The sequence below is a fragment of the Cheilinus undulatus genome, linkage group 24, assembly GCF_018320785.1.
Source record: "Cheilinus undulatus linkage group 24, ASM1832078v1, whole genome shotgun sequence".
Classification (NCBI taxonomy): Eukaryota; Metazoa; Chordata; class Actinopteri; order Labriformes; family Labridae; genus Cheilinus; species Cheilinus undulatus.
Genome location: NC_054888.1, coordinates 1,641,534 through 1,667,112, shown reverse-complemented (window position 1 = coordinate 1,667,112; position 25,579 = coordinate 1,641,534). Strand labels below are relative to the sequence as shown.

At 43.2% G+C, this 25,579-nt stretch overlaps 1 protein-coding gene across 2 annotated transcripts in view; it reads left to right on the top strand.

The window, feature by feature from the left end:
• Positions 1-12,857, top strand: part of LOC121506035 (zinc finger protein GLI2-like) — a 107,823-nt gene extending 94,966 nt beyond the window's left edge. For both annotated transcript variants that reach the window (XM_041781524.1, XM_041781525.1), the window contains exons 10-14: positions 1,465-1,614; positions 3,844-4,008; positions 5,352-5,627; positions 9,055-9,403; positions 9,688-12,857. In XM_041781524.1, coding sequence (XP_041637458.1) covers positions 1,465-1,614; positions 3,844-4,008; positions 5,352-5,627; positions 9,055-9,403; positions 9,688-11,681 — 2,934 coding nt within the window. In that variant the 3' untranslated portion in view covers positions 11,682-12,857. The remainder of the gene's footprint in view (positions 1-1,464; positions 1,615-3,843; positions 4,009-5,351; positions 5,628-9,054; positions 9,404-9,687) is intronic.
• The last annotated feature ends 12,722 nt before the right edge of the window (positions 12,858-25,579 follow it).

Sequence of the window (25,579 nt, the reverse complement as noted above, 5' to 3'; positions counted from 1 at the left end):
CATTGCTTGAAGTCTTTAAAACATTCCATCCTCTTCCTTTGACGATGTCATGCTTGAAGTCTTCAAAACATTCCATCCTCTTCCTTTGACGATGTCATTGCTTCAAGTCTTTAAAGCATTCCATCCTCTCCCTTTGATGACATAATTGTTAAAAGTTTTAAAAAACATTCCATCCTCTGCCTCTGATGACATCATTGCTTGAAGTCTTTAAAACATTCCATCCTCTTCCTTTGATGACATCATTGCTTGAAGACTTTAAAACATTCCATCCACTGCCTTTGATGACATCATTGCTTGAAGTCTTTAAAACATTCCATCCTCTGCCTTTGATGACATCATTGCTTGAAGACTTGAAAACATTCCATCCTCTGCCTTTGATGACATCATTGCTTGAAGTCTTTAAAACATTCCATCCTCTGCCTTTGATGACATCATTGCTTGAAGACTTTAAAACATTCCATCTATGCCATTGATGACATCATCCTTTAAGATTTATTTTTGGGCCTTTTCATGCCTTTATTTGATAGAGGAAGGACAGTGGATAGACTCGGAAACAGGGAAGAGTGGGGAGAGACATGCGGTAAAGGGCCACAGGCTGGATTGGAACCTGGGCCGCCCGCGTACATGGGTAACACCTTAAACCACTCGACCACCTGCGCTCCTGACATCATTCTTTAATGTTTTTTAAATATTCCATCCTCTGCCGTTGATGACATCATCCTTTAAAGTCTTTCAAACACCCCGTCCTCTGCCTTTGGTGTCATCCATTAGTCTTTAAAACATTCCAAACAGAGTGTAGGAGAAAATCTCCTGGTGTTTTAAAGGTTTAAGTAGCAGGACAACGGTCTTATAGAATAACTGAATGTTGTTTCTGTGAGTTTTGGTCCATCAGAGTTAAAAATGTAATGGTAGTAAAGTCATCTTTCCGTAAATGCTGTGGACTAGCGATGACGTGTCAGGAGCAGGACGGGTCGGCCCGTTTCATAGGGGAATAGTTCTACTGGTCACTTTTTTTTAAGAGGCAAGGAGAAACTTGAAAATGAGGGGTGTGGGTAAAAGTTAGAAATTTGACCTAGTCTTCAATATTTCAAGTAAAAATAAAATGCCGCTTCATGAAGAAAAGAAAAAATTGTTGATTTTTGTAAGTAACTCAAAGGCAGATGCCCTCTTTTTTCTGCATTAGAAATTTCTTCCTCTGGAGAATAAAACTTTGGTTGATTTTTCACCAAATTCTGTGAATATTCAGATTTGCTGCTTTGCTTTCATTCAGGCTGATATGAAGAATCTGTTGCTGCTAATTAAAGCCTCTGTAACACTTTCCTCTGCTGCAGCTGTCCTCCGAGACGCCCATAAGATGGATTTCCACTGAAAAACTCTGCAGAGAACAACATGAGAGCCTCTTAGTGGACAAGTCTCTGCAGAAAGCCGCTCATTTCTCTGTTTCTGTGTCTGTGCGTCCCACAGCACATCAATAATGACCACATCCACGGAGAGAAGAAGGAGTTCGTGTGCCGCTGGGAGGACTGTTCGCGGGAGCAGAAGCCCTTCAAAGCTCAGTACATGCTGGTGGTTCACATGCGCCGACACACAGGGGAGAAACCACACAAGTGCACGGTGGGTAACGGATGGCCCCTGCGCCCCCTTGGGCCCCCCAAGGGCGGCAGCTCACACTCTCTAAACACCGACAACCGCACATAGTTTTATAGTGGAGGTGAAAAACACAGTCATACACCCCTGGGACGGCGGGATAGAGGATTTCTTTCCTCTTTTATTTACTGCACTAAAAAGCAACAGATCAAGTCTACTGAGTCTGAAAGAGCCGTTTTATTCCTAATAATTGAAATATAATCTATCACAACAGTTAGAGAAAATTATGTCACAATCACAGAAAAGTGCTCACAAAAATCTGAATTATATGCATGAAGCAGGATTGATGCTGTTTAAAGGTATCTGTTAGATGTAGGGAGGTTTTGTCGAGAAAAAAAATAGAATGTGGGCAAACCGGCAAAAAATCTATATTTCTATTCCTCTGCCTTAAACCCAAACTAAATGATAAAGCAAACTTACTCCAACTTCTCTTAATGTTTAAAGTACTGCACAACGGGCCAACATGAGCTGCAAATATAAACCTATATAGGCTGTTATCTGCCTATATCATTGTAAATGTCAGCTAATGCTGGCTGTAAAGATAAGTGTGTAACAACTACGCAAATTTGCCAATATTGGCAATAAATCATGGCTTAAGCCATCAGCTGTAAATATCAGTCTATATCAGCTGTAAATATCAGTCTATATCAGCTGTAATTATCAGTCTATATCAGCTGTAAATATCAGTCTATATCAGCTGTAAATATCAGTCTATATCAGCTGTAATTATCAGTCTATATCAGCTGTAAATATCAGTCTATATCAGCTGTAATTATCAGTCTATATCAGCTGTAATTATCACTCTATATCAGCTGTAAATATCAGTCTATATCAGCTGTAATTATCAGTCTATATCAGCTGTAAATATCAGTCTATATCAGCCTTAAATATCAGTCTATATAAGCTGTAATTATCAGTCTATATCAGCTGTAAATATCAGTCTATATCAGCTGTAAATATCAGTCTATATCAGCTGTAAATATCAGTCTATATCAGCTGTAAATATCAGTCTATATCAGCTGTAATTATCAGTCTATATCAGCTGTAAATATCAGTCTATATAAGCTGTAATTATCAGTCTATATCAGCTGTAAATACCAGTCTATATCAGCTGTAAATATCAGTCTATATCAGCTGTAAATACCAGTCTTTATCAGCCTTAAATATCAGTCTATATCAGCTGTAAACATCAGTCTATATCAGCTGTAAATATCAGTCTATATCAGCTGTAAATATCAGTCTATATCAGCTGTAAATATCAGTCTATATCAGCTGTAAATATCAGTCTATATCAGCTGTAAATACCAGTCTTTATCAGCCTTAAATATCAGTCTATATCAGCTGTAAATATCAGTCTATATCAGCTGTAAATATCAGTCTATATAAGCTGTAAATATCAGTCTATATCAGCTGTAAATACCAGTCTTTATCAGCCTTAAATATCAGTCTATATCAGCTGTAAATATCAGTCTATATCAGCTGTAAATATCAGTCTATATCAGCTGTAAATATCAGTCTTTATCAGCTGTAAATATCAGTCTTTATCAGCCTTAAATATCAGTCTATATCAGCTGTAAATATCAGTCTATATCAGCTGTAAATATCAGTCTATATCAGCTGTAAATATCAGTCTTTATCAGCTGTAAATATCAGTCTATATCAGCTGTAAATATCATTCTATATCAGCTGTAAATATCTGTCTATATCAGCTGTAAATACCAGTCTTTATCAGCTGTGAATATCAGTCTACATCAGCTGTAAATATCAGTCTATATCAGCTGTAAATATCAGTCTATATCAGCTGTAAATATCAGTCTATATCAGCTGTAAATATCATTCTATATCAGCTGTAAATACCAGTCTTTATCAGCTGTAAATATCAGTCTATATCAGCTGTAAATATCAGTCTATATCAGCTGTAAATATCAGTCTATATCAGCTGTAAATATCAGTCTATATCAGCTGTAAATATCAGTCTATATCAGCTGTAAACATCAGTCTATATCAGCTGTAAATATCGGTCTATATCAGCCTCAAACATAAATTGAACATAAAAAATTTGTTGTGGAATTTTATGAAACAAGGACGACAACAGTCTTCATTTAGGTCATTATTCATAAATAAAAGTTTAAAATTTATTTTGTTTTTAATCAGCTCGAACTATCTAATATTTACTTTCTTTCTGCTCCTCTCCAGTTCGAGGGCTGCTCCAAGGCTTACTCCCGTCTGGAGAATCTAAAAACACACCTTCGCTCTCACACCGGAGAGAAACCGTACGTCTGCGAGCACGAAGGATGCAACAAAGCATTTTCCAACGCCTCAGACCGAGCCAAACACCAGAACCGGACTCACTCCAACGAGGTAAATATACAGACTTTGACTACTCCATAATTTCACACACTTTCCCTTACAGAGCTCAATAATGAGACAGGGGAGTTAGTGGCTAAATTTACTCTTCATGGAGGCGATTTCCTGTCAGGCAGCGCAGAGGGAAAATTCTCCTCTTGTTTAATTCTCTGTTCAGATGTAAACGACTGTTTGTTTGTTGCTTCAGTACCCCTGTGTATGTCTGTGAGTAAATAACGAGGTGTAGACATAATGAGCACAACGGCCCACGATGCATTAGGGCAAATCATGCCCCCCTCCCCGCCTGGCTGAGTGGGACCACCTGCAGACGGTGAATAGAAAATGAAACCTGGCAGCGTTTCAGAGACTCGCTACTTATCCATCAGAGGGGAGACGCCGTCAGTGCAACAGCATGAGCACAAAAGAGAGTGAAAACTGCACAGACAGGAACCTGGACGCAAACGTTGACTGAATACAGAGACTAGATCAACCCAGACCATCGCACTACCACCACGTTTGACTGTTGATGTAATGCTGACACACACCTTCCAGAAAGTTCCTCTTCTGTCTGGTCAGTCCTCAGAATATTCCCCAGAAGTCTTGGGTATCATCAGGATGTTTTTAGTCAAATTTGAGACAAGCCTTTGTGTTCTTTTTTGTTAGCAGTGGTTTTGGCCTCGGAACGCTCCCATAATGCCACTGTTGCCCACTCTCTTCCTGATGGTTGAGTCATGAACTCTGACCCTAACTGAGTCAGTGAGGCCTGCAGGTCTTTGGATGTTGTTCTAGGTTCTTCTGGGACCTCCTGGAGTCATTGATAAGCTCTTGGAATGGAAGGTTCAGCACTGTTCCAAGAGTCCAAAAGCCTTAGAAATGGTTGGGCATTCTTGGAAAAATTCACTACTGTTTCAGGTTTTCCCCACTTGTGGGTAGTGGGTCTTAGAATTTTTTGCTGGAGTCGCAAATTCTTTGAAATGACTGGCCACTCCTGGGAAGGTTCACCATTGATCCAAGTTTTTCCCATTTGTGGATAATGGCTCTAACCATGGTTAGCTGGAGTCCCAGAGCCTCAGATTATCTCTGTAACCCTTTCCAGACTGATAGAGGTCCATCTGTTCTTGAATTTCTTTGGATGGTGCCATGATGTGTTGCCTTTTGAGAACATGAACCTTTTATCTGGGCTCAGACCCTGAATACAGGACCTGAACAGGACCACAGAGGTCAGTTAAAACAGCAGATTAAGCTCCCACGTCCATTTTCAGCTGTGTAACTTGATTTTACCTGGTAGCTAACAAAGCTACCAACATAATCAACAGGCGTACTCTCCAACTGTAATCTAAATATTTCTTTCTGTACAGAAACCCTATGTGTGTAAGATTCCCGGCTGTACGAAGCGCTACACCGACCCCAGCTCTCTCAGGAAGCACGTAAAGACGGTCCACGGCCCGGAGGCTCACGTCACCAAGAAACAACGCAGCGACCTGCCGCCGAGGCCGCCGGCGCCCAGGGAGAATGGCGAGAACGAGGCAGGACACAGAGAAAAAGTCCAGAGAGAGGATAAAATATCGGACAACTCTCCCAGAGGCGTGGATGAATACCTGCACGTCAAATCCATCAAGACGGAAAACTCTGTGGTAAGATACTTTACACTCAATAAGCCTCTCAGATATAATCAGAGACTTCTCTTACTGCAGCTACACCCTTACTTTTATACAAACAGTGGATTAAAGGGGAATTCTGGTGTTTTTATGCTGACTTCTGTTGTTTCTAAAAACACTAAAAATATCATTATTAAACAGTCATTACATGGCTCTCTTCAAACCCATCAGACTCTTATATAGAATTTCCTCTTTTGGTATTTTGAAAGGATCGCTCAAACTAAAATATTTGGGAAAAACAACTTAGAAAACAACCTTAAAGTTAGTGCATAAGCTGACTTTTAAAAACACGTTTTTACCCAGCTTATATACTGATTCAACCAGTATACTGGTAAAAACTGCAACCGGACTCTTTTGGTTGGTTGGTTTGGCCCACTTTTTAACCACTTTTCTAACTCCTCAGGTCATAATACAGTACTGAGCATAACATTAAAGCGTGATTAAAATTGAGGCTGAAGTACACCGTAGATGTAGCACGTAAGCTACATTAGGGCCCCATTGGGCTGGTAGGAGTATTGACACAACCCCACCCATGCTCCAGATGTCCTTGCATATTACCAGGGGCATGAGGAAATAATCTTTTGAAAAAATAAAGTCCACACCTTTAAGGAAGAGTGAGGGGTGGATGTGGCGAGTGAGCACGGCCTAAGGTACACTCTGGTGGGTAATAGGTTGTCCCAAAGGCTTGGAAACCTCTGGTGGTGTCCCGGTGTATCACCAGCAGTGAAAAGAGATGCCGTCAAGCTCGACTTTGGCTGCTGAGCGACACGTGAGTCAACGTTCTGAGTTTAACTCAGAGCAGGCATCAGTGACAACAGAATGACGTAGATTAAAGCCTGCTTTATGCTTCTGCGTCGCGTCGATGGCATAGCTACGCGTAGCCCTCTCCGTCGACGCAGACCCCTATGCCGTAGCCCGATGCGCACCTCCAAAAAATCCTAACTACACATCGCAGCAACGCAGACCGCAAGGGCGGTGATTGGTCCGCTCAAAACGTCATTTCTTCATCCAGGTCCCTAAGTGGACGAACCAGTGTGGTGATTCATCTGTTCTCAGCCTCGACTCGTTTAGTGGTCGTACAGACCGCCTCCGCAAACATCTTCCCTGTCGCCTGCGCTTCAACATTTACAACAAATTCGTCGATATCGATGAGCTCCAACTCTAAACACACCCACTCCACCTCGGTCGCCATGACCGGAAGATAAACAAGGATTCGGGTGTGAAAGCACACACACACAGCCACACCCCCTAGTGACATGGTGGTGAATTACAGAGCGGCGCATTCCCTCAACGCAGAACTTCGAATGGTCAACAACTGTGTTGCACGCCGTTGACACGATGCAGAAGCATAAATCAGGCTTTTATTCAGGCAGAATAAAGGAGTAGCTGGGGTGGAGGAGGATTGCAAAAAACAGCTTGCAGAGCTTATGCTACACGCTCCATTTAATGCAAGATTTGACAACTGATTCCGGTGGCCTTATAGAGAATGAAGTAAAGGCTGATTTGGCTTAAAGAAAGGGTTAATTAGCTTTTGTTAGCCCCTCTACAGTTACTAATGACTGCACACCTCTTTATGCTAACCTCTTCTCTGCTTCCTGCTCTTTTTCCTCTTTCCTCTTGGACAGACCTTACTAAGGTGAGATATCTCTTCAACATTTTATACCATCCTCACCATCTTTTCCATTTTCCTCCATTGAAAACAAACCTAATCTGAACCACATTCTTATCTTAAATTAATTCACACCTGGTGTATGTATGGCCAGATTCACTTCTGTAAATGCAGCTCCTGTTTCAGATTTCTGATCCAGACTGCTGCTGTATTAACTCTTCATTATGTGCATGTGATGGGTGAAAGCGTGAGCATCACTCCTCCTCTACAGAGGAGACCCATCACAGCCCCGTCACAGCCTGAACATGATAAAAGCCACTGCAGGATTAATATTCAAACTCTGGGAATAGGACGGGCCGCTCCGAGCAAACACAGCCAACCATCACGCTGTGATCAAGACAGCTTTTCAGCAGTGAATAAATTAGAGTGTGAGGAAACAGAGGATAAATCAGATGGATGCATGTAGCTGATATTGTCCTAAGAAAACAGACAGGAGGGTTAATGGATGGGTAAAACCATGAAGAGAGTGACTCGGTTATATCAGGGTTGGTTTCTAGCCCAGGTTTAGGTTCCCAAGACCATGAAATAAACAAAACCGGGTCAAACAATTACTGTGCCAGATTATGTGTTAGGCCAGATAAATACAACCCCGATTCTCTGAATCTCCTGATGATATTTTGGACTGTAGATGGTGGGAGGTTCAAAGTCTTCTCTATTTTATGTTGAGGAACATTTTTCTGAAATTGATCCACCATTTTTAGACAAAATCTCTGCCCACCTTTACTTCTGAGAGCCTCTGCCTCTCTAAAATGCTCCTGTTTTACCCAGCCTTTTGTTGCCCCGTCCCAACAAATTCAACCTGAGCTAATATTTTCCTGAAAAGGTAAAATGCTTCAGTTTAACAACTGATATGTTTATGTTCTATTGTGAATAATATGAGCTTTGCAGATCATTGTGTTTATTAACATCTTTTTTGGGGGGGACGGGGTTAAATTTGCTGTTTCCCCTTGTGATGCACATTTCTGCTGTTTTATTCTTGCCATTAGAGGACTATACCACCTCCTCAAATCAAAGTTAACACATTTGTTTGTATTTTTCAGCCATTTTGATCCATTTACCATTTTGCCCTCATTTATTTTCATGGTTTGCTTTACTCTGAATGTTCAAGCATTGAGTGTGTGATAAATGCATGCTTTATCTTGCCTGCCTTGTTGACATTTTTGGCTGTCCTCTAAAAATAAAGGCATAAAAACACAAAACTCAAATCTAAACTGACATGATTGTGTTCCATAATCCAGCCTCCCTGCACAGCAGAAGAAAAAAGCCGTCAGATCAGTGGAATCATGATCACATCTTTGAGTTTTGTGGCTTTAGTAACCGTCAGCTCATCCTGAGAGTAAATAATGACCCAGTGACTAAGACAGATGTTTAAATTGTTCCATAACGGGGCTTCTTGTTCACCTAAACGTTCACCAAGCCTCCACCACCGTGGTTTAGTTGTAGGAGAAAGAAACATGTTGTGATTATCGGCCTGGCTCGGGCTCTAGCTGCCTTTTATCCTGCACATTTCTAATTCACAGACAGACTAAGACAGCCTGTAATCTGCGGTACACCCCCACCTCCCCAAAAAACACTCATTATTTACTATTAAGCCTGGGGAGGATAAAAGATGCAGTGATTGGCTGCTCTTTGTGCCATGTTAACCACTGTTCTACTTCTGTTCTGAAAGAAAAACAGCAGTGGTGTTTATTCTGCCTCTCTCATTCTTTTTTTATCTGCTCCGCTCACTTTCAGATGTATCAGTCCAGCCCTGGCGGTCAGTCATCATGTAGCAGCGAACCATCACCACTTGGCAGTGCCACCAACAATGACAGTGGAGTAGAAATGGCGGCACACAGCGGGGGGAGCCTGGGGGACCTGAGCGCCCTGGACGACCTGCCCTTCATGGAGTCCTTGGGCTGCGACCATTCCAGCGGCGGGATGGCGGTGTTGGGTCTTCACTTTCGAAAGCAGTTTGGCGCCGGCCAGCGCCTGGAGCATCTGAAGAAGGAGAAGCTAAAGGCAGTGAGGGACTCATGCCGGTGGGCGAGCGACCCAATAACCCCAACCCTCGGCACCAGACTCCCACCAATACCAGCGAGCGGTGAGTGGAGGGAAGACGACGGGAAGGGCAGGGACAAAGGCCGAGTTTTTTAGATAAATCGATATGTCTCTGACAGATATACGGGACAATGATTGATATCAGATGATGTTGATGCCTGTTTTGATACCATGGCAACAAAAAAGACTAAAAAATCAATTTATTTCAACAATTAAAACATGCGTTCTTCCAGTGTTTGGGATAAATTGTTTCTAGACCAGTTTGTAGAGACTGATAGAAAAAGGGCAAAAATCCAGAGACTAACACTGTCGTCTGTCCTTCCTCAGGGTCCCTCCTGGAGAATCAGAGTCAGGGTGGTTGTCCGGGGTCCTTCCCTGGTTCCGGTCTGGGTGATTTGAGCCTTCTGGACAACCTTTCAGAGCGTCGAGGCAGCACCACAAGCACCCTGAGCTCAGCCTACACCCTCAGCCGCCGCTCCTCAGGCATCTCCCCTTGCTACTCAAGTCGACGCTCCAGCCAGGCCTCGCAGTTCGGCGCCAACCGGCCCAGCAACATCAGCTCTGCGGACTCGTACGACCCCATCTCTGCAGACATGTCACGGCGTTCCAGTCAGGCCAGTCAGTGTGGAGGAAACACTGGAGGAGCTGGACCTCTGAGCCTTACCCCAGCCCAGCACTACCGCCTCAAAGCTAAATATGCTGCCGCCACTGGAGGCGCACCGCCGACGCCTCTACCATACATGGACCACATGGGTCTGAAAACCAACACGCCCTTGGGTTCTTCTAACACCAATCAAGGTGTGGCGTCACGGCAGTACAACAGCTACAACACACGGAGTATGATGCCACACGAGGTCCCGACTAACATCCCCCGCCGAGCCAGTGACCCAGTCAGACGTGTGGCCACGGATTACATCAGCCAGAACCAAATGCAACGCTACAACAGCATGGGCACGCTGATTGGAGGGGCAGCCATGCAGCCACACCCCCCTCCTGCTGCAGACCACAGACTTTTACCCCAGCAAGGTCGCCTACAGTCAATCGCTAGCCCACATCGCCACCCCTACAGCGTGAGACCGCCAAGCATTTCAGAGAACATCGCCATGGAAATGATGACAGGTGACATACCAGAGGAAGACCTGATGCAACCGGACCAATCAGCCAATCAACAGTACATGCAAGGAAACCCAAATCTCCCACAGCAGTCATACCATCAAAGAACAATGGCGAACATGAACCCGCCTGATCAGGTCTCTGGCATGAGTCCAGGACAGCAACGACGGATTTTTCCCTCCTCACCACGGGACAATAAAGTCAGCATTCTCAGAATGTCTTCAGGCTCCAACCAGCAGTTTACCCAACCACGAGTCAGAGGAAACCTCGCTGTCCTCCAGCAAAACCAGAACTTTGGATCCTTCCACAACCAGCAGACGATCCCGAACTTTGAGACGACGCAGCAGAGATGCAAACAGCTGACTACTGACCACAGAGCTAGCTGTTTCCAGCAGCAGCCGTCCAATCTCAACGACTTAGTCAGCTGTCAGTACAGGTTCAACGAAGGTCCTTATGACCAGAATGGAAACGCCATTCATCAACGCCGTAATACTACAGGGAGCGTGCTGAGCCCGACATGCAAACAGGAACCAGTGGACATGGACACTGTGGACATGCACTTTCCTGAATTTCAGCCTGTGCAAGTTAAAACAGAGAACTGTGATAGACCAGTCATGATTTCTGATCAGCAGAACCGTGCCATGGCTTTGCAGAATCTCCAGCCAAGACCGCCGGCAGAACCAAAATCTCTACAAAGGCGCATTTCAGGGTCAAGGAACTCCAATAGTGCAAACCCTGATGTTTCCTCCAAGTTGCCCAGTAGTCGGGTTTTTGGACTTCACTGCAGCAATGCTGATAACGGCGTGTACTACACCGGGCACATTCAAGTCCTGGAGTCCAACGGTAACTTTGACCAACATGTTTCTCCGGTGGTGAACGTGCCGCCTTTTGAAAACAACACAATGTCTTCCAGTTCAGGCGGCATCCACGTGTCCAGGACTGTAGACTGCAACACCGTGGTGGAGCAGGCGCAGATAGACTTTGACAGCATGCTGGATGATGGGGATCACTCCAGCCTTATGTCAGGAACTCTGAGTCCAGGTCTACTGCAGAGCTTGTCCCAGAGTTCCTCCAGACTGACGACGCCCAGGAACTCCGTCACCCTGCCTTCTGTGCCGGCGGGGACGGGGAACATGGCGATCGGGGACATGAGCTCTTTGTTAACGGCTCTGTCTGAAGAGAGCAAGTTCCTGAATCTGATGTCTTAGCCACACTTTAAACAAATGCTTCCTTTTACAGAAACTTTGAAAGCCCAATAAACAACTTGAGAAGGATGTGATTAGAAGCCAAAAAGCCTCAGCAGTGTGCAACACTAGTTTTCTTGTACAGCCTCAGGCCACGTTTACACAACGATGATTTCATCAGAAAACAGTGACCTTTGGGTGTGTTTCTGGTTCCAGAGACCAAACTTTAGAACCATCTTCATCACTGTGGAAGCTTCCAACATGCAGTCCCCCTGAAAACAGAGACTTAGCAACATGCTTATTATGGTTCCAGTCAGTGTGCATCGCCATTAGGTGGACTCCAACTAAAATGGCAGCCTCCCGACTTCTGTTTGTGTCAGTTTTTATGATTAATCTGCAGTGAAGTCTGTTTAATTACACCATCAGTAGTCAGAGAACTGAGCTCTGTCCATGTAGAGTCCATGTCCCTGCAGAAGAAGACTACAGACAATTCTGCTGTCACAGATACACCAGCATGATGCTGGAGGCAGACGCTCAAAGTAAGCCACATGTACAGCCTGTTAGATATACGGTCCTGGCATAGTTCCCTGTCCCTAGGAGGAAGAGTACAAGCCCAGGAGCATGTTGGTTTATTACAAAGTGGCCTTGCCTGTAAACTACACATTTTTGCAGATCCCTTATCAAAACATGGTCATCTGGATGCTAACGGTTCTGTTTTCAGCTGATAGTTTCCGTGCAAACGTGGCCTCAGTTGTGTATTATTTGAATGGCATTGTTCTACATCTCTGAGAAGCCATATTTGTGTTGTTTTGCCTTAGTAAATAAACAACAGAATCCTTTCAGTTGATGTACAGGTCTGCAGTAAGAAAATCGACAAAGTGCCTGGCTCAGCCAAAACATGTGATCTAATTTAAAAGGTGTAAAAACATCCTGGTGACTCTCTGAATCCTGTTTCATGGAAGCACAGACAGATTTTACACTGTACATTGTGTTTTTGTTCAAATGAAGTTGCCCATTTCTGCTTGAAGAGAACACTAAACTTTATTCCTTCAGTTTTTTATTCCTCTGTGAAACGACGTCTGATTGCTGCATTGCTGCTGAGATTACCCGTGGAATCTCAGAGACTGGATTTGTGACTGAGTTCTGAACTGAAGCAGTAAAAATCACTCCTGCTCCTGCAGCAGGAGACCTTTAAGAAAATCAAACTCTTTCTTTTGTACATTACTGTTCCAGTTTGTTGTGTTTATGTAAATATCATTTGTACATTTCTAAGAAATACAATATTGACAATGATTTTTTTAAACAGATGTTTGTGTGGTTCTTCATACAGATGCGTCAGAGCTTTTTACAGTGCAAATCAAACAAAGGGTTAAATGGCAGGTGTATAAAAGGAATGACCATATATGGAGTGTTCAGTTAGCTTAGAATATTTTAGCTTTATTATTCCTACATGCTAATAAACTATTAAGAAAAAAAAATCTTTAGGGCAATGGTCAGACTGGAATGACACCTGTGGGTCTAGACTGGCCTTCATGCAAAAGGCAAGGATGGAATGTTTTATAAGCTTTGAAGACATCACCTCCCTGATGCCCAACTAAATACCCTCCTACATACCTTTCATCCTACCTGCATATCTTCCCACAAACCTACCTGCAATCCTTCCTTCCTGCCAACCTTCCTTCCTACCTACCTTCATTCCCCATTTATACTTTTTATCCTACCTTTCTTCCTACCAACTGACCTATCTTCCTCCCTTTCTTCCAACTAACCTACATTCCTTCCATCCTACCTACTGTCTTAGCTATCTACCTACCTTCCATCCTTCCTACCCTCCAACCTATCCTCAACTCTATCTACTTACCCTTCCATACTATCTTCCTACTTACCTTCCTTCAATCATACCTACCTACCTACCCTCCTTTGTTCCTTTCTTTCTATCTACTGCTCTGCCTACCTACCTTCCATCCTTCCTACCAACCTACCTACCTTTCTTTCCTCCACACTACCTATCTTCCCACCTTTCTATGTTCCATCCTAGTGTTCTACCTTGCAACCTTCCTTCCTTCCTTACCACCTACCTTCCTTCCTATCTAATATCCTACGTATTTTCCAACCTACTTCCCTGCCTTTCTACATCCGTACCAACGTCCCTATGTTTCACTATAAACTCCTGTTAATCACAGTAGAGTAAATATTCTCCTTCATTGCTCCGTTTCTTCATACGTTTCCATTGATGCCAGGTTGATTATTTCCTGTTGAAGCTGTGTTGATAACTTCCTGTTGAAGTCACGTTGATTATCTCCTGTTGAAGCCGTGTTGTTTACTTCCTGTTGAGTCTGCATTGATAACTTCCTGTTGAAGCTGTGTTGATTACTTTCTGTTGAGGCGGCATTGATTACTTCCTGTTGTACCTGTGATGATTACTTACTGTTGAAGCCGTGTTGTTTACTTCCTGTTACAACCATGGTGAGTGTTTCCTGTTGAAACCGCGTTGATTTCTTCCTGTTGAGTCCACATTGATTACTTCCTGTTGAACCTGTGTTGATTACTTCCTGTTGAACCTGTGTTGATTACTTCCTGTTGAACCTGTGTTGATTACTTCCTGTTAAAGCCGTGGTGTTTCCTGCTGAAGCCATGTAGATTACTTCCTGTTGAACCTGTGTTGATTACTTCCTGTTAAAGCCGTGGTGTTTCCTGCTGAAGCCATGTAGATTACTTCCTGTTGAACCTGTGTTGATTGCTTCCTGTTGTACCTGTGTTGATTACTTCCTGTTGAACCTGTGTTGATTACTTCCTGTTGAACCTGTGTTGATTACTTCCTGTTGAACCTGTGTTGATTACTTCCTGTTGAACCTGTGTTGATTACTTCCTGTTGAACCTGTGTTGATTACTTCCTGTTAAAGCCATGGTGTTTCCTGCTGAAGCCATGTAGATTACTTCCTGTTGAACCTGTGTTGATTACTTCCTGTTGAACCTGTGTTGATTACTTCCTGTTGAACCTGTGTTGATTACTTCCTGTTGAACCTGTGTTGATTACTTCCTGTTGAACCTGTGTTGATTACTTCCCGTTAAAGCCGTGGTGAGTGTTTCCTGCTGAAGCCATGTAAATTGCTTCAATAATTCAAGAACCAAACTTTATTCTTTGAAGCCACGTTCCTGCAGCGTTTGCCGACATCGCACTTTCTTCAAACCTTTCTTGTTTAAAGTCAGGCGGAGGCTCAGCACCCTTTAGACGTAGAATGACCTCTTTCTTTGAAAAAACTTGCTCTGACCTCGTCCTACCTCACCAGCCTTGACATCATGTAAATTCTCACTCGGAAGCTGATGAAAAAGGACGCTAACAGGAGGGGAAAAGGCGAGACGCGTGCAGAGAGGCTGCTGCTGCTGCAGTTAGCCCGTGTGTACTTCAATATTAGCTCTGACAGAGCGGCCCCGAGGACGCAGCTGCTGAAACCACATAAAACAAAGCTGCTGAGAGGAGCGAGAGATTCTGGGGACGCAGCGCTGAGAGCAACAAATGATTTTAGTCTGTCAGGGAATTCAGCTGAGGATACGTTTGATCTGGAGGTTGTGATTGCTTTTGCCACTGGAATTCCTTATTCTCTCAGAGATGTGAAGTGGGAGAGAAAATAGCCCCGGGCTGTGAAATCCAACCAGGGCCTGAACAAGAGGAGGAGATGAGACCGGCTAAGATAGAGCATTAGCAGCAGCTTCATTTATTGATGGAGATAACTGAGAGCCGGAGATGAAAGACGGGCTTCAGCACATAAACTCCTGGATAATAAATGTAATCATTGTTTGGTTTAAAAGAACAGCCTTTAATCATTTAAATATGATGCAACTAAAGCTCAGTTAGCATGATTTAGGACGGACAAACAACGAGTATTAAAGAGGAGGAGGAATCAGGTAGAGTCTACAAACTGGAAGGGTGGGGGTTCAATCCCCAGCTCCTGTCAGTGCACGCTTGTGAGAGACACTTAAACCCAAATGTCTCCTACCCACAGTCATGTGGCAGCTTATTTATAGGATTAGTCCATTTTGATGGAGAGAGGCCTTCATCATCAGCATCACTGAAAGAGGAAAAGGCCGTGCTGTGGGGCAGTTTAGTTAAAGTGAAGGCAGACAGACACATTTGGGCCTTTATCTATGAGAATCCATGGTTGAGATCTACAAATCACAGAGTTAAAGTGAGGTTTCAGTGCAAGAGAGGGAGAGAGCAACATAAGGTCTGTATTTATTTTAATGTGCCGTAGCTTCAGGTGACTAACTGTGGCTTTAACTGCAGGGATTCTGTTTTATTTTGGGGGCTTTTGGCTTTTATTTTGAAAGGATATCTGAAGAAAAACAGGAAATGTGAAGGGAAATACAGCAGGTCAGAATCTGAACCTGTTACTAGTATGTGGAAAATTAAACAGGAATTCACCTTACCTCCTCCAGCAGAGGTCTGGGACGTTAGCTCCTGGTGAACTGTAAAAACAGACAAAGATATCCCTGAGACATGACAGCTCAATGCTAAATACTAGTTCTCTTTTTCACTGGTGAGCTGTTAAAGCAAATATAGATTTAGTCAGGTACATTCTAGTCCTACATTTCACCATTTTACTGCAAAAAACAACAGTTTTAGTTGGTGGACAAATGAGTTAGCATGGCTAGAAACTCCAATATGGATGGATACATTTATGACAATAAGTATTGAACACAGTAAAATTAGTTCTAAAGAAATAATTTATAGTAGCATGAATCTTAAAAAGAGGGTAGAATAAGATTTAGTCTATAAAGGAGGAGGCTGGGGTGGAGGAGGCAGAGCTTTAGTCTATAAAGGAGGAGGCTGGGGTGGAGGAGGGGAAGCATTAGTCTATAAAGGAGGAGGCTGGGGTGGAGGTGAAGCTTTAGTCTATAAAGGAGGAGGCTGGGGTGGAGGAGGCAGAGCTTTAGTCTATAAAGGAGGAGGCTGGGGTGGAGGAGGCAGAGCTTTAGTCTATAAAGGAGGAGGCTGGGGTGGAGGTGAAGCTTTAGTCTATAAAGGAGGAGGCTGGGGTGGAGGTGAAGCTTTAGTCTATAAAGGAGGAGGCTGGGGTGGAGGAGGTGAAGCTTTAGTCTATAAAGGAGGAGGCTGGGGTGGAGGAGGCAGAGCTTTAGTCTATAAAGGAGGAGGCGGGGGTGGAGGAGGTGAAGCTTTGGACTATAAAGGAGGAGGCTGGGGTGGAGGAGGTAGAGCTTTAGTCTATAAAGGAGGAGGCTGGGGTGGAGGAGGTGAAGCTTTAGTCTATAGAGGAGGAGGCTGGGGTGGAGGAGGGGAAGCATTAGTCTATAAAGGAGGAGGCTGGGGTGGAGGAGGTGAAGCTTTAGTCTATAGAGGAGGAGGCTGGGGTGGAGGAGGGGAAGCATTAGTCTATAAAGGAGGAGGCTGGGGTGGAGGTGAAGCTTTACTCTATTAAGGAGGAGGCTGGGGTGGAGGAGGTGAAGCTTTAGTCTATAAAGGAGGAGGCTGGGGTGGAGGAGGCAGAGCTTTAGTCTATAAAGGAGGAGGCTGGGGTGGAGGAGGTGAAGCTTTAGTCTATAGAGGAGGAGGCTGGGGTGGAGGAGGGGAAGCATTAGTCTATAAAGGAGGAGGCTGGGGTGGAGGTGAAGCTTTAGTCTATAAAGGAGGAGGCTGGGGTGGAGGAGGTGGAGCTTTAGTCTACTCTCTACCACTCTCTAATAACTCCACTGTTAAATCTTAGAATGCACTAGCTGAAGCCACCATGCTGAAATCTTTAAGGATGTTAGATAGCCAGGGTCGACAGAAAGCAGCGTTGGACGAACTTTGTCATGAAGGAGACTCAGCGCTCTGACCTCCTTCCTCCATCCTAATGATGACATCTCTTCACATCAGCAGAGCCCGCCGTTAACGGCGTCATTATCACACATGTGAAGGGATAACAAGGCAGCATCCCTCCTCCAGCTCGCCATGTCAGCGAGGATGATGGATCGTCACTGATCCTCATTCATTTCTATTAGACTAATCTAAAAATCCCCTCCAGAGCTGCAAGACAGATATTCATTTAGGAATCAATTTCAGAAGCTTCTGGTCAAACTGGCAGTTGACGAGTCTGTCTGTCTCTATTTGTATCTGCCGGCTGATGATCCCACATCAGAAAAAAACATCTGAATATGAGGCTGATACGACCAAGACAAAAAAATACAGCATAAAAGAAAGAAAAAGAAAGAAACAAAGCCTCTAGCACGGCATTTAAACAGAAAACAACATCTCTAAACCAGTTTCACACCATTTAAACGTCTCTCTAAACCAGTTTCACACCATTTAAACGTCTCTCTAAACTGGTTTCACACCATTTAAACGTCTCTCTAAACCAGTTTCACACCATTTAAACGTCTCTCTAAACTGGTTTCACACCATGTCAAGGCATTAAAATGGAAAAACCACAAATCAAATTAAAAAAACAGTCTGGAATAAAGCCATGAATAAATAAATCTGAAAGTCTTCGTACATCCTTATCACCCAGATCACCTTGCAGTTCCAGATATGCAGACATTTCTTTGCATGGGTGGCCCCTGTGGGGCCAAATCTATTATTAAGGTGTGTCTTCTCTCATTTCAATAGAGCCACCTCCCTGATGAGAGCGAGCGCAGAGGCCTCCGTGTCAGCGCTGCTTAATATTAACCACGACCCTCTGAATAATACCCATCCCCAGAAACTCAGGTCAGCGCTGAGATGACGCCTTAGAGGACAAAAACAGCGGCCTGCTCCTTTAACGAGATGTTCAGCCTCAAATATGATGAAGAGATGCTCTAATAGTGTCAGATTATTACAAGTTTACGGACATTTTTTCTAAATTCTTTATTAAGGACTAATTTTATAGTCAGGAACATACCTTCACCAAGCCATTTCCCATTTTTGAAGGTGGTTTCTAAAGAAAATCTGACAAACGTGTTAATTTTGAGAAAAATAAAATCTAATTCCCAGAAAATAAAGCTTAAATTATATTATTCAGTGTAATATGTATGTCTTTTTTGTCCTCATCTCTCTGCAGGGTGGTAAAAAATAAAGGACTGTAAGGTCGCCTCCAGCATCTGTGTAAACGTGTATTCTCTCTTAAATAACAGGATTTTGGGACACTCCAATCATCAGTCTGCAGGGTCATGTGAAAATAAATAAATGAAAAATTAAATCTTAAACTCAGGTAACTGACGGTAGCCAAAAACAGTAAAACAGCTTTACACACATTATAACCAATACTGGGATCCAGTCAGTACCAGTTCCCTCACTCCTCGCCACTTTCCAAGTTATATTTGGCAAAAAATGGGAAAAAAAAACAAACTCCAAACACCCCCAGCTTCACCAACATTTCTTCCACTGGCTTTGGTGATGACATCATACTTTAAACTTTATAAAACATTCCTATTCTTCCCTTTGATGATGATGTCATCCTTCAAAGATAATAAAACATTTCTATTCTTCCTTTTGATGATGATGTCATCCTTTAAAGCTTATAAAACATTCCTATTCTTCCCTTTGATGATGATGTCATCCTTCAAAGATAATAAAACATTCCTATTCTTCCTTTTGATGATGATGTCATCCTTTGAAGCTTATAAAACATTCCTATTCTTCCTTTTGATGATGATGTCATCCTTCAAAGATAATAAAACATTCCTATTCTTCCCTTTGATGATGATGTCATCCTTCAAAGATAATAAAACATTCCTATTCTTCCTTTTGATGATGATGTCATCCTTTGAAGCTTATGAAACATTCCTATTCTTCCCTTTGATGATGATGTCATCCTTCAAAGATAATAAAACATTCCTATTCTTCCTTTTGATGATGATGTCATCCTTTGAAGCTTATAAAACATTCCTGTTCTTCCTTTTGATGATGATGTCATCCTTTAAAGCTTATAAAACATTCTATCTCTGCCTTTAGAGATGATGTCGTCCGTCCATCCTGTTCTTCCAGGACAAACAGATGGCTGTGATTTTCCAGACTGCATAAATTGGAGTTTTTCTCAGTTAGATACTGTTACTAGAGGAAATATTGACATCTAAAGGCATGATCCTGGAGGTGTAAACTTTAAAAGCAGATTTTTTTCCAGTAGAAATACTCATCAGCCTCAGCGTTCCAATGACCCATAGGTTGGAAACATGCCGTAGTGACTATTTAAATGTTGTATGTGTATAAAATGCTCTACCTTTGGACCCCTCTGTTTAACTGCTCTGACACCCTGATACCTGTCCTGTTTTTCTTTAAGTCACTCAACGGGAATCCTAAAACAAAGACGTCACACTGTTGTGTAGCTACAGTTAAAGGTTCTGCTGGGTGTCGCTGAGGAGGAGAGAGTCAGCCAATCATCAGCCGGGCCTTCAGTGTCATGAACTAATACAGCATGCATATTCATGATATGTTCCTATGCAAAATAACATCTGCTTTCCAACAACATGCCATCTGTCTGAGGGAGCGGCTGATATTAACAGCTCATCACGGTTAGAAAACAACGGAGCAGAGAGCTGAGAATAAACTATTGTGCTGGTGATTATCTGTGATATCTCATTCAGGGAGAGTCTACGCTGTCATTTACATTAATAACTCAGAGGCACTCATCCCTGAGTGCACAGGTATTCGCTCTTAGAATGGGGGTCAGTGTTTTACTCAAGGACACGCTGAAGACGATGGACGGATTTGAAACTATGTTAAAGGAAAATCATTTACCCAATTTATGCATGTATGGGGTCAAAACAGTAATCTCCACACACCTCATAAATACGATAAGAGGTTGTCTTCAAAGTGAATGGCCCGGGTTCAAATCCTGCCTGAGCTTCCTCTCCCTCATGTCATTCCTCATGAAACATAGTCTAAGGGATGGGACTCCAGAGCCGTTAACCACAGATGGAGAAAAACTGGAACAGTGGTGAACCTTCCAAGGAGTGGTCAGCCTACCAAAATGACTCCAAGAGTCTTTAAGTGGTTTCATTTATTAAGGGAAAAAAATCCATCCTAACCTACCTGGCCCTATGTGAAAAAGCCATTCCCCCCTAATAACTGGTTGTTCCATCCTTGGCAGCAACAACTGCCGACAACAATTTCTGACAAGTCTTTCTCATCACTGTGGAGGAATTTTGGCCCACTTCTTGGAAAATAGTTTTCATTCAGCCACAGCATCTCAGTCAGAGTTATGTCCTGTCTTTGATCAGGGCCACTCCTGGGAAGGTTCACTACTGGTCAAAGTTTTCCCCCTTTGTAGATGATGGCTCTCACCAATGTTTGTTCGAATCCCAAAGCCTTAGAAATGACCAGCCACTTCTGGGAAGATTCATTGTTGATTCATTCATTGTTCTAAGTTTTTCCCATTTGTGGATAATAGTTCTCATCTGGGTTTGTTGGAGTCTCAAAACCTCAGATTGCTGGCCACTCCTGGGAAGGAACAAGTTTTCCCATTTGTGGATAATGGCTTTCAAAGTGGTGTGTTGGAGTTCCAAAGTGTTAGAAATGACCAGCCACTCCTGGGAAGGTTCACCACCGTTCCATGGTACCACAAGTTTTCTTCATTTGTGGATAATAGCTCTCACCATTGTTTGTTGGAGTCTCAGTCTAATAAGTATCTTTTCACACAGGGTCAGGTAGAGTTTGATAATTTTTCTCTTGATAAATGAAATCATTCTAAAACTGTATATTGAATTTACTCTGTCTAATATTAACATTTGTTTGATGATCTATTATTCTGCTGTTGAGAATAATATTACATTTACATTTATTACAGAAAACTTAAACTAGAATCACTTTTCTGTAACTTATGAAACTGACTATCAGTGATGGGCGGTCAAACTAAAGTTTAAACGCTGGAATCAGGAGAGGGGGAGAGGAGGTGTCAGGGTTTCATAGAGTCATGGATCCCGGCAGCAGCTTGGGGAGGTCAGCAGCAGCACCTCTCTGCTCCTGGGTCCTGGCGGTCTCCTCTCTCTGGAGGTTTGAGGATGGAGGTCCTCATTAACAGCTCCCATCGCTCTGCCCTCTCCTCCTCCTGCTCGCCCGGGCCTCCTTCTCTGAGGATTCACAGCTCTAAACGTATGCTGGGACGGTCCAGGTGTCATCCAGCAGGTGTCTGCTGACGGCTGCCGGGTTCTGATGAGCACCCACCAAAACCCCTCTACATCCATTAAAGACACAGTTTTACCTTCTAATCTTTAGGAAAGTCTCCCAACATTATCAGATATTTGGTATTTATAACGTTAGATTCCTACACATGTACCGATCTTTCCTCTATGACTGAAGCCTCAGAGATTTAGTCACAGCACGAATGCATGAAGCCACAATATGAAGGCAAGATGCCAAATCAGTTGCAAAAGCCAAAACTAAACTGCAGGGAGCCAAAATTACAAGTACAAGAAACAACAGATGGAAGGAGCTGCACTGAGAAGAAAAGAAGCTACGCTTCAAATGCCAGGAGCCAAAATTTGAGCGCAAAAAGCAACGTCAGATATGTAAGATGCAACATCACAAATACAAATGGCCGCTTTTAGCAAAAAAGAAGCCAAAGCACGAATGAAAGGAGCCACACTGAGAATGCAAGAAGCCAAAAAAGCGCAAAAAGCCGCTTTGCCAACAAACAAAGTGCAAAAAAGCAGCCTGATGAATGCTTTAAGCCAAATTGCGATCGCAGGAAGCCTTATCTCCAACATGACGAGCCAAACTTGGAGAACAAAAGCGACATTGTTAATGCAAGAAGCCAAAATTTGAGCGCAGAAAGCAATAACTTAAACTCCGGGAGCCAAAATTCAAGTGCAAAAAGCCCTACTGCTAATGCAAGAATCCAAAGTGCAATGGCAAACAACCACGGCACAAATGCAAGAAGCTTCTAAGCAAATTCACAAAGCAGAAATGCCAAGAGCCAAAATGAAAGTAGAAAAAGCAACGTTCTGAATGCACTAAGCCAAACTGTGATTGCAAGTAGCCACAACTCAAACCCTAGGAGCCAAAATTTTGGCCCATTTTTCAAATGCAAGAAGCCACGCCGTGTCCCTCAAGTTTTTGTAAAGCAGAAAGAAAGCGCAGTGAAGTCCGAGTACCTCTGAACTCCAGCTCTGAGTTTAAATTTAAAACTCGACTGCAGAGAAAGTTTGGCTGTTTTGTTGTTCTGTGATTAGTGGACCTGAGCAGTGATTCTAATTCGAGGTTCCCCTGAACCTGAGGGGCAGCCATCTTTGATCCCACACTACAAAAAGGTCAGCTGAGTATCAGCGCTGTGCGTTTAGAGCGCTCCTCTCAGTCTTGAAGTTGTTTTCTGGTGTTTTTTTTCGTGTTCGGAGGATGGGATCCCGTTGTGGTCGGGCAGAGAAAACACTGGAGGGGAGCTCGTCTCCGCTCGCCGTTTCAAAGCAGAGAACAAAGCAGCTCTGTGTGGAAAGGCCGGCTCCTCGCTCACTGTTTGTGTCTCAATTTTTAACCCCCCTCCTCCTTCATCACTGGCGAAGACGAGGCTTGAGCACGCAGAGAACACTATTATTTCATAGCCTGTGAAAACAGAGATGTGAGCGCAGCGTACATTTTAAGCAGCAGTCATAAATAGGTAAATGTTCTCTCAGACTTGTAATCAGAGTGAAGAAAGTTGATACACCTTGTTCAGTCTTTCTTTAGGAGCTTCAGGGCTCTGCCAAAGAGTACACAAGGAGAACACAGACGGCATAAAACATTCACCTCCTGATGCAACGCTGATTTAAGTGTGTTAATGTTTTTCTCCCCACGGTGAAAGCGGCCTCTCGTCGTGCCAAACAGCCTCTGCAGCCTGATTATTCTTCCTCCTATTTAAACTTAAACTTTATAAATCAACCAGGGGAGGGGGGGCGTTTTCTTTGCTTCAACAGGCGGGAAATGCAGCATCATTTTTCCACTGCAGTTAATAGAGAGGCCCTGATGCTGAGGCAGCGGCGTGCCAGCTCCGCCGACCGCTCTGGCACCCTCAGACTCTTTCTGGAAAGACTTAACAGGCCTTGGTTGCATGTCTTGGCTGGGAGATCTGAGCTCGAGTCAGTCTCCCCTGACGTAATCCTTTAAGAAATGGCTCTCCTCGCTGGCTGCGAACCGCGCCGCCTCTCCACAACATAAAGGGAGTCTTGCTGTGATTATCAGCACGGTTAATAACGCCGCCGTGGAGCCAAAGTTTGCAGAAAAAACACTGGTCTCTCTTCTCCAGCTCTGTATTAGAGTCCATTTATGCGAAGCGTAGCTCGGCCTGTCAGCAGCTAATCATTACAAGGATGATCGATGGTGTTTATTTTCTGATGATGGAACGCAACCCCCTGCCTGATGATAATTGGAATAAAAAGGACAGATCAAGCCGGCAAACTTATTAAATTATCACACCATAATTTGCATTAATGCCTGCGTTTGGGCCGGGGGGGGGTGGAGTTTGACAGAGGCTCGGCGTCGGCTGGTTAGAGAGGGGGGTCCACCTTGAAAAGCTCGCCGTGCCCTTGGCCCCCCGCAGACGCCGTGATGACACCCGTCAGAGGCGAAGCAGACAGCTGATTCGCTGTCAAACCAAGACTGTGATGACTGAATTTGGCGTCCTGTTTAAGCCATTATCTCAGGGTCAAAATGTCCTCAGTTACTCTGCTTCAACAGCCTCATCACTTTTAATACCACTGAAAAAACACAGACCAAAACCTTTAGAAACAACCAGAAAACAAGCTGAAAATATTATGGTTTTTAAAGATGGATATCAATTCAGATCTGGGCTAAACAAACCCACATACGCTGTTAGAGCTGCTCTAACATTGGGCCTGCATCCATTCAGATTTAGAAGATTCCTGAGGTTACCCCCCAGCTGTGCACGTTCTAGCATGGCTAACACTCTGACACTACAGTTTCATGTAGTTCATGAGTCTAAATAAGTAAATAAAGGCTTGTGCTACTTTAATCAGAAGTTTTTTACTCTGATAAAGGCCACAACAAATGAAAAGCTGAAGTTAGAGAGTAATAGTGAATATTAGGGGTGTAAATCACCAGTTTCATCCTGATACGATTCAATTTCAATATTTTGGACAACGATACGATTTTTTCCGATATCACAAATCTGCCACGATACGATTTCGATTCGATTCCATATGGGGCCCAGGATCGATATCAGGCAATTTTGTGCAAAAATTTCACACAGTTACAGAAAAAAAAATAAAACAGTTACTGCAATTAAATTATTGACAGGTCCCTGTATTTAATACAAATATGTCTTTAACAAAAAACAACAAAGACCTGATCACCCCTGATTACCTTTAAATTAGGAACACTACTATGCACATTTGTGTTAAAACATTTTATTTCCTCGCATCCCCAGATCCCTCTAAAGCACCAACATGGACTTTTTCTGCAACCCTTTATAATAATGATCCAAATGTTTGGCCTGTGCTCCCATTTTAGATTTTTTTCCTAAACTTATTCACACACATGTGGACTGCAACAGATATTTCTGCTCTATATGAGCTCTTCATACTTTACACAGGGGCCTGGCAGATAGTTCATTTAGTTTATTCACTTTATGAGATTTAAATGAGGTAAAATATGGGACATATGATGTTATATAAGGATTCTTTATCTTTGTTTCTATTTATTGCAACCTTGATTTTAATAAATGGAAAGGTTTGACAGAATACTAGAGCAAAGTTTTATTATAAATGACGTTCCTGTGCAGCTTTATAACAAGAGCTGGGGGGGGGGGTATACAGAGAACAGCTGTCCTGCTTGAACCACGTTAACTTTGGACAGCTTATATTTTCATTATAAATCTAACATGAGACTGCGATGTAAAATAAGTGTATCAAAGGAGATATGCAGCAGCGGACTTTATCCTCTCTGTGTATCTGCGGTCTGCTGCAGACAGCGCTCGCTTCCTCAGCCATAACAGGTGGAGTGTTTTTATGCGTGAACGATC